Source organism: Nicrophorus vespilloides, unplaced genomic scaffold, assembly GCF_001412225.1.
Source record: "Nicrophorus vespilloides isolate i.1.1-1 unplaced genomic scaffold, Nicve_v1.0, whole genome shotgun sequence".
NCBI classification, from domain to species: Eukaryota; Metazoa; Arthropoda; class Insecta; order Coleoptera; family Silphidae; genus Nicrophorus; species Nicrophorus vespilloides.
The window spans coordinates 2294-11424 of record NW_017097534.1 but is presented as its reverse complement, the minus strand read 5'-3'; the positions used below and the strand labels follow the sequence as shown (position 1 = coordinate 11424).

Genomic DNA, 9131 nt, shown 5'->3' with positions numbered 1-9131 from the left:
TAATAAACTTTTTTATGATTTTACTGCATAATCAGATGCACGCAACCATTGCGCAACTTTTTATGCAACAAAAGTTACGTAATGTTCATTACGTAACAGAGAAACAACGTTTTTCAGTTTTTTTTTCAGTTTTTCGTGAATTTCTCGACAACCCCTTAAGATAATTACATGATCGACCACTCGTATGAAAGCTGAATGTCTCACCTTTCCAACGAGTCTACTTGTATCTTCTTACTGCCGCCGAGTCGCCTGCTATGAGCTTTAGAAAGTGGAAAAACAGAGAAACGACTTTTTTTTTTAGTTTTTCGTGAATTTCTCGACAAACACTTTTTATTACACATTATACATTTATAGAGAATGAGTGTTATTTAAATATATAGTTTTGAGAAGGAGATTGACTTATGAATAGTCATGGGGGAGAAAAAGGTAAATAATTCGGTATTAGTTAGGTCTTCGTTGGTTTAGTGAACGATAACTGGTGGATCGTCATCTTCCTTCTGCGGCAGGAGCGACAAACCAACGGGTTTGGGATCGCCAACGAGGTCCTCCTCGGAGACGTCGACGTAATCGTAGTACATCTTCTCCTCCTTGACGAGCTTGTGCGCCTTCACGTGGACCATCTTGCAGTACTTGACCACGATTGCGTTGAAGACGGCGAGGATGACGGTCATCGTCTGCAACCACTTGCACAGCGTTGACAGCTCGAAGGTGTCGATGCGTTGCAGGATGCGAGCGTTGCACCGTTCTAGCGGATCGGTGATTGGGGCTCTCATGCAACGGTCGAAGAAGATGCCGTAGAACAGCATGTAGATCATATTGTTGACGCCGTAGAGGAACCACACGTATATGTCCTGTGGGTTGCGGACGAGGTATGCGCCGTAAACAAAGATGGTTATGGCGCAGGTGAGCTGCGCGTTGAATCCGCCGAACGTGACGAAGATTGTTCCGAAAACTGTGAACAAAATAAATCGAAATCATTGTACAAAACAACAACAACAACAAGTTTACTTTGTTGCTTGAAGAGGACTTCGCTGAGTTGCTCCAAGTTCGAGACGTTCTGCACCATGGCCAAGAAGCTGTTGATTTCGTCGAGATTCTGTTCTCCCCAAAAGTCCCATACCGCTTTGCTGTGATACATTGCGACCGATGAAACGCACACCACCACCAGCCCCACGAACTGAAACAATACAAAACAATAATCAATAATATAAAGTATTTTGGATGTATTGAAGCTGAAGAATCAATTGTGCATTGAAACAATTACAAGTAGTTTGATTTGTAAAGTGATATTTCAACTCACCCACGTCAGAAAGACGCTGAAGACCAGATGCCATCGTAGAGTGTTTGCCGTCTTTTCCAGAAAGTCTTGCTCGATACTAAACCGCTTTTTACTCAGTCCCGACGGAGCCAATTGTCTCTCCTCGTCCATCATCTCCCCATCATCATCGTCATCATCATCATGATCATCAACCTCCTTCACAGTCTCATCATTGTTGTCGTCGTTGCCGATATTCTTCGTCTCAGCCTCAACGACCTCCACTTTGTCGTCATGCATCACATTCGCCGCGGACCTCTCAACCAGCAAGTGCAACTCACCAATGGTCTCCACAGTTTCCCCGGGCATCGCGTTTCTACTTGCGGCCGTTCACTATCAGCTACGCCGTCCGTCTTCGTCATCCCCGGATGCTGCACGTTTCAGCTGGAGCGGGCGTCGCGACGCCGCACTGCAACCGGTTGTTGCAGCAGCAGCAGTAGCAGCAGCAGGAACGGACGCGGCGAGAACCCTGACCCGCTGACCTTGGCGGAGGCGACAACAACGTTCGCGGTGCGCACATCCGCGAATTTCCATCGATTTTCCACTGCCCGAAATCACGTGCGTCACAACGATCAAAACAACACATTTTCCGCCACCAACCCGTAATTACGTAATTAATTGATTGAGAGTAAATAAATATTTTTAAAACTTACAAATGCTCATCGTCCGTTCGAGCGCATTCCGAAACTTATTTAAACTATTAATGTAATAAATTTACTTATCTTGTCATAATAGTAAAAGCAGATGACGCCAATGAAACAACGTCTCTCCTTTGATACCTGGCGTACAGCAACTCCAAGATGAAAACGGCCGATGCGAAACCGGCGCCCCAGGAAAGCACTATGAACGGCCCGAAGAGCGTCCGAAGGTTCAGGGGATGCGCGTCGTCCTCGCCCGGGATGTGCTGATTACTGAGCCAAATCGGCTTCGACAGATTGTAGTTGTTATATCTTAAAAAGGAATAAAACAGTCTGCAATTGAGCCAATCAACTAGATGTTAACGTACAGAGCGGTCGTGATGCCGGCGCTCTGGATGATCTCCAAAGACGTGGTGAAGCGCTTGTTGAAGGGCGCGGATTGCTGCAGCGCCCACACGTGACTGTTCGGTAGGATGCTCTGCCTGATCATCCGGATCATCTTGATCTCGTCCATCGTCAGTTCGTCCTTGCATCCGTTCCAAACCTAAAATATGCACAAATTATATAAGAGTCGTCGCATCGTTCACGCTCACCGTGGAGATAATGTTGGAGCGCTCCTCGATCACGGCGATTTTGCTGGTCAGAGCTTTGCGTACGGATTGGCACATGTTCAAACCGTCGTTCCATCGCGACAAAATCTCCTTGAAGTCGTTGTCGTTCGAGTTGAAGAGCGTTTCCTGAAGGAACGTCGTATCTATGCTGGGTATCTAAAAAAAAATAAAATGGAAAAATTCAAATAATTAGATAGTGTTTTCATATTTTTTTTTTTAAATGTTACCTGAAAATCGTATCCGGCGGCGACCAAATCGGGCAGCGAATCCGGTTCTTGCAGGATCGGCTTGATCAGGATCGAAGCGAGCTTACTCTTGTAAGAGTTTGTTATAATGATGGCGGTTAGCAACCAACTGGCGAAGATGCAGCGGATGGTCAAGTCGTTCGAGGGAAGAATCACCGGTTGCTCCACGAGATTCCTGAACGGTATCTGCAAAGAAAAATGAAAAAATACTGTGAGGGTGAGTAATCAATCTTACCGCGTGAAATCTCTGTGCTTCGTTTATAAAATTCGCTGCAAATTATGCGAAAATCGGCGTAAACAAACAAAACAAACAAACAGAACATAAACAGCAAACTTGACAAATTAATTTTACAGGTGAATCGTGTATTGTTATTAACATTAATGAATATAATTAAGTTGGTAATTATTTTGGTAATTATTTTACCAACTTAATTATTTAAAAAAATTAAAAGAACCTAGAGTGAAACAAAAGAGGTATCAATGAGAAACACTTCGAGGGTTGCATACGATTGATCCTAATCAAATAATTGATTTTTTTTTAATGATTTGTTTATCTTTTCAGGTAGTTTTGTTTGTTTATCCCTTATTGAGTGTAATTACTAGTATAATGTTTGAGTTGAAAGACCGCGTCGGTCGATTCCTAATGGATATTTAACAGTATTTTACCTTGATGAATTTGATTAGATCCGAGGTTCGATATCCGATGAGAATGTCGGCGGCCTTCTTCAAGATCAATCCGAGCAGAATGATGGAGAGGAGGATGTAACACCAGATATCGAACTGAAGGGGTTTGAAGATCCGGAAGAAGGACGAGCTGACGCTGCCGCCGTAGTCGTGCGTTATGTAGATGGCCGTGTGCACCTCGTTGTGGATGTCTGCGGTGAAGTCGACCATCGAGTTCCTCTGCAACGTGTTCGAGATGCAACCTACCGCAATGTCGACCTGCTTCCTGTGGACCGCTCTGATCATCTCACGCCTCGGCATCGTGAAGTTATCGAAACGGATCATCTCGATCTCGAAGTTCATCATCTCGGCGAGGATCTGGAGCACCGCCATTTCGACGCCCTCCACCCTACCCTCGCATACAGTGTAGATGTACGGGGGGCAGTCGCTGTACGCGACGCGAAACTTGAAGTCCTCGAAATCGGTGAAGGTGTTCCTCATCTCCAGCAGCCGCAGCTTCCCGTCCTTCCCGACTGCGACCTCCTCCAGAAAACCGTCGCGATTCCCGTAAAATTGCGCCGTGTACACCACGTCGCTGTTGATGACGTAGATGAAGAGGACGTTCGCATTCTCGACACCGTCAAAGTAGAAGGACTTGGAGAAATTCGGGATGTACTTCAGGGTGACGAAGACGAGGATATCCGAGTGCCGCACGTTCCCGATTACCCTCGAGAACCTGCTGAACTCGCGCCAGTTCCTCAGGAAGATGACGTGCAGGAACTCGTAGCCATCCGGCCGCAGCAGCTTCGATTTATCCGTGTCGTAGTTGAAGAGGATCATGCCTCTGGGCAGAGTGTCGCGATCGAAGAGCGAATCGAGATGATGGTAAGAGTCGTTGTCGTAATGCACGAGGATCATGTCGTTGGGGAACTGCGAGAGGAAGGTGTCTTGGAAGTGGCTGGAGAGCGTTTCCTGCGGTGCGATGTGCGACCCCCAGCAGCAGCAGCAGCAGCTCACCACGAGCACCCAGCAGGCAATCGCACGCATATCCTGCACGCACCGCAAACACATTCTTCTAGACGCTCTCAATTCACCACAACCCTTTCTATTTACCCACCGATTTACTGCCGCCGCCTTTGATTACCGATTGCGAATCAAATATTCATTTGTTTGGCTCACAATCTTCGTGGAAACATTTGTCACATGTCGCCTGTCAAATTCATCGTGTGACAACCCCCTTTCTTCCTTTATTTACTCTTTTTGATTTTCCTGTTTCTCTTCGTTTTAGTCTTCTCCCTTCGGATGTCCGTCCGGCAGTTCAGCGATTCGGTGACGAGCGTTATCGTCGCCGAAGACATGTCGTGCATGTGTCTGGTGGAGAACAATCTGATATCGCTGCCTCACACGAAGGTCCAATCGGCGAACTTGTGGCGTGACCAGAGCTCCAAGGATATCAGGGAGGTGGGTACACCACAATATTACGATTATCAACCAATCAACCGCACACCTGCTACTTTGTTCTTGTTATTATTGCTGCTGCTGCTGCTGTTTACACAACGCGATAATTCCTCGGCGTAATCCATTATTGTTCCGTTGCGTACACGCTACACCCGCCTGAAAAACTGTACAAACATCCATAACGAAGTCAATCAACATTTACACTGGGCCGCAAAGCGAAAACAACAACCTAATAGCTTCGGGCATCCATCAAACGTATTGTGCGTACCTGCACTTACCTTCAAAACCAAAGTTCAGCATCGATTATATTGCTATGATTATTGATGATATCTTCAGCGTCTTCAAGTTTGCATGAAATCATTAACAACTTCAGACTGTTTGTTGTAGGCTTGCGGACTGGAGATCATCCCGATGGACATCTACAAAATCTACAAGGTTTGGCTTCCGATGCAGACGCAGTGCGCCTACTGCATGCATTGCGTCTTCATCGTCCGATTGACGAGCGATCAGAGACGCAGGGTGGCACCGCCGGTCGGAAGGGTGAGTCTTCGATCTTCAGTTTTTAAGGTGTGATCTTTGGAGTGTTCGGATGATAGTTCGCGGGAAAATTGAAGTGGGTGACGGTCGCCGACATCGGCAAATACTACAAGCAGGAGGCGATCTGCAGTCCCGTCCTGCTCGAGCTGTACCCGAAGGAGTGCGAGCACGGCGGCGGCGACAAGTTCTATCCGAACGAGACGCAGATCACGAAGCTGCTCATCGAGGTACCGGACAAGCTCAGCTTCGACGGTCTGGGTAATTACGAGTCGACGCTGGAGGCGTCCGGTCTGAAGGTGTACCAGTGCACCATATACAGGGAGTTCCTGCACATGTGCTATCCGAACTTCCTGATGTCTCCGTCGTGCTTCTGCAAATCCCTGCTCGAGATGGGCGTACCGCGCGAAGATACCATCTTCATCTTTCGAGCGGCCGACATGACCAATCGCAAGTTCCTCTCGTTCAAGGACTACATCTGCATCCTGGCAACGATGGAGCCGTCCACCAATCACGGAGGCATCTCCGGGGAGGTCCGATGCAGATACATCTTCAGGTCCATCTGCAACAACAACAACACAAGTTTTAATCTAAACAATTTCATCTGAATGTTTATGCAGATTCTTCGACAGAGACCGAGACGGTCACATCAACTACAAAGAGCTCAAGGATTTCGTCATTTACATGCGAAAGAACAAGGGTCTTGCCGTTGATCCGACAAGTGTTGAGAAGGAGCAGAAATCGTACAGTCTGTAAGCAACCGTGATTACCATTTTCCTAAACGTAGTTTCTAAATACAATATTTTCTCTTCTCAGCGCTTTGAACGTGACTCCCAACAAATCCATCAACATGATCGATTTCCTGAAGATGGCCGGAGAGCTGAGGATCAGAGGATTATCGCAAGTGTTAAGATTCCCGCGCAGCCTCAAGGTCTACTACCAAAACTCTATGGACAAGGCTGATAGCAAAGGCAAAGCGGACGAGACGAAGCTGCTCAGCATGGAAGGTGTTTCTACAAGACCTGCAACAAATTATAAATAATATATATATGTTTCAGTTCCTCCGAAGAGTAAGGTTGCTAGTGCTTACGCGAAGTGCGCCGATTTCCAAATAGCCGCGCACACTATCCGCATTCGCAAGAGCGGCACCATGATCAATCTGGAGGCGATGTGGAATATCAGAGGTAATTCTCAAAAGATTTTACGTATTTTTTTAACTTACTCTTTTTTTTTCTGTAGACGTGTGCAGCGATACGACGCTTCAGCAGGCGAATATTAACGCGGATTCGAGACGTCTGTCGTGCGAGATCAACTCGCAGGATTCCGTCTGCAACGATCTCATTCGCAGCTTGAGGCATCTAGTGAACGTGAACAAGATGAAGAGCGGGAATCGTGGTAATAAGAGGGACACGTATACCTGGGGTCCCATCGATAAGAACATGTTCGCTCAGAAGCTGATCGAAGTGTGCAAGAGGGCGAGGGAGTTGCTCAAGAAGGAGGCGCGTCTGCTCGATCTTCATTCACCCATATACATCTTGGGTAAGTTAAGTGCGGATGAAGCGAAGGAGAGAGAGAGATTGGTTAAAAGGGAATTGTGAAAAGGTGATTTTCACGGGAACTACGGCGATTTGCAGTACTTCGAGAAGATGTTCTGGCCCCTGTGTCCGGGCTTCTGTCCGTGCGGCCTCCTCTTCCTCGGCGATTACGTGGATCGGGGATTGTACGGGCTGGAGGTGATCACGTACCTCTTCTGCTACAAGGTGCTCTACCCCAACAAGATCAATCTGATTCGTGGAAACCATGAGATTCGGGACATCCAGAGGGTCTTCACGTTCCACGGGTGAGACCTAGATTAGTATCTGGAAACAGATAAATAAAGACATGCATGTGTTCATCTTTGCGCAGCGAATGTCTGTTCAAATTCGGGGAAAAGGTAGGTGAGCAGGTGTGGGAGAACATCAACACGGTGTTCGACACGATGCCCCTCGCCGGAATCATCGATGGAAAGGTAATAAAGTTATAGAGTGCGGCGATGAAATCAATGTTTCGCTCTCTCGCCACGCAGATCTTCTGTTGCCATGGCGGCATCCCACCTCCGTGGCTGTGTCCCATAGCAACGGCAATCAATAACATCCCGAATCCGCTGCCGCAGCCCGACATCCAGAGCTCGCTCGCCTGGGAGCTGATGTGGAACGACCCGATCAAGTAGCTGGTAACCATTAGCAACCTGGTAACCTGGTAACGAACAATCGATCGGTCCAGGGATTGCCACATCACGCCGGAAGTGGACGTAGAGTTGAAGGCGAACGACGGATTCGCGATGAACGTTCGACGTGGCACCGCGCACGTCTTCAATTGCGACGGTCTGGAGAGGTTCCTCAACATCAACGGCTTCTCTCACGTCGTCCGGGCGCACGAGATGGTCATCGCCGGATACAACGTAACCTAATCAATCAATGCTCTAAACATAAACACTTAAAGTGGAAATCGACACTTGCCAAGTACAAATTACTTGGCGAGCATAAAATAACTCGTGCATGTTGTTGTTTTTTTTTTTAATTCAGGTATTGCACAAGGGTAAGCTGCTAACAGTCTTCTCCACGTCCAAGTACAACAACCAGAACAACGAGGCCGCCTGCATCCTGGTGGACAACGGGAAGATGCGGATGATGCGTCTGGAGCCGTCGGTGTAATTGATCGATCGCCATCGCTAAATAGAGAGTGTGAAAATATATATAAAGTGTCCGTTCAAATTCCGCTTCGTTTTTTTCTTCTTCTTTCTCTGCTCCCGTCGTCATCAGAACAGTCCGTACTCCAGCTGTTCACCGACGGAGAGGCTGCTCACGAATTTGATGTTGTCGGCGATGTCCAAGCACAGCTTCGCCAGACCCTTCAGCTCGCCGGAATCCTGCGGATGGAAATAGTACACCATCTGCGACATAAATAAGAAACAGATTGGTAAATGAAAACGGCATCTTCGGACGTGCCGTCATTTACGTGCAGGAATTCGTCGTAGCTGATCCAACCGTCCATGTCCGTGTCAGCTTCGTCGAACTTCTGCTTACGGAAATCGTTGGTGCTTTCATCGCCGAGACTCTCCAACACCGCCGAACTGCAAATATCAAAATGTTATGAAAATCTTTGATTCTCTTAAAAAAATCATGATAAAAGGATAAGCATTGCAAGAAGAGTGAAGATTGATGAACAACATCTACTAACAAGTCGTCGTAATTGAGCATTCCGTTGAGATTCTGATCGAAGAGCAGGAATAGACTGTGCAGATTGGCTATGGTCATTTCGTTCCATCCTGGGAATTTGTAGGTGACCTTCGTCATGCTCCACTTCTCGTTCTTCTCCTGATGCTCCATGCTCTGTCTTCGCTGCTCCAGCAATCGCGTGTAGAACGACTGCACCAACTTGTCGTATTCGCTGAGAGGGCCGTGCTGGTTGACATCGTCTTTCGGCAGAGGCTCTCCTGCAACCAACAAACGTTAACAAACAATAGCAACAAAAACCGCATCTATCTATCTTACCAGTAGACGAAAAATCCTCTTGCCTGAAGAAGCAAATTGGTTTCCGCTTGATGGGATAGTCGAAGAGGCGACGAAGGATGCCGCTGATCTTGTTCCCCATACTTCTCGATTTCTTATTTACGCGTCGCCATGGA

General features: G+C 47.3%; 4 protein-coding genes across 4 annotated transcripts; 1 reads left to right on the top strand and 3 right to left on the bottom strand.

Moving 5' to 3' along the window:
• Window positions 1-356: 356 nt before the first annotated feature.
• On the bottom strand, window positions 357-1748 carry LOC108560342. The gene is made up of 3 exons (XM_017917851.1): window positions 1301-1748; window positions 1009-1177; window positions 357-952 (listed from the first exon to the last, which is right to left on the bottom strand). The coding sequence occupies exons 1-3, from the start codon at window positions 1622-1624 to the stop codon at window positions 462-464; spliced, it is 984 nt and encodes a 327-aa protein (XP_017773340.1). The 5' UTR covers window positions 1625-1748; the 3' UTR covers window positions 357-461.
• A 159-nt stretch (window positions 1749-1907) lies between these two features.
• LOC108560341 lies at window positions 1908-4564 on the bottom strand. Its single transcript, XM_017917850.1, has 5 exons — window positions 3476-4564; window positions 2792-2995; window positions 2547-2720; window positions 2322-2497; window positions 1908-2265 (listed from the first exon to the last, which is right to left on the bottom strand). The coding sequence occupies exons 1-5, from the start codon at window positions 4541-4543 to the stop codon at window positions 2034-2036; spliced, it is 1854 nt and encodes a 617-aa protein (XP_017773339.1). The 5' UTR covers window positions 4544-4564; the 3' UTR covers window positions 1908-2033.
• A 754-nt stretch (window positions 4565-5318) lies between these two features.
• On the top strand, window positions 5319-8180 carry LOC108560344. Its single transcript, XM_017917853.1, has 11 exons — window positions 5319-5470; window positions 5527-6020; window positions 6085-6216; window positions 6281-6471; window positions 6523-6648; window positions 6704-7003; window positions 7067-7304; window positions 7370-7472; window positions 7530-7669; window positions 7727-7904; window positions 8029-8180. Exons 1-11 carry the CDS (start codon window positions 5342-5344, stop codon window positions 8155-8157), a joined length of 2160 nt encoding a protein of 719 aa, XP_017773342.1. The 5' UTR covers window positions 5319-5341; the 3' UTR covers window positions 8158-8180.
• On the bottom strand, window positions 8158-9115 carry LOC108560343 (troponin C-like). The gene is made up of 4 exons (XM_017917852.1): window positions 8998-9115; window positions 8684-8939; window positions 8462-8576; window positions 8158-8396 (listed from the first exon to the last, which is right to left on the bottom strand). The coding sequence occupies exons 1-4, from the start codon at window positions 9095-9097 to the stop codon at window positions 8262-8264; spliced, it is 606 nt and encodes a 201-aa protein (XP_017773341.1). The 5' UTR covers window positions 9098-9115; the 3' UTR covers window positions 8158-8261.
• Window positions 9116-9131: the final 16 nt, after the last annotated feature.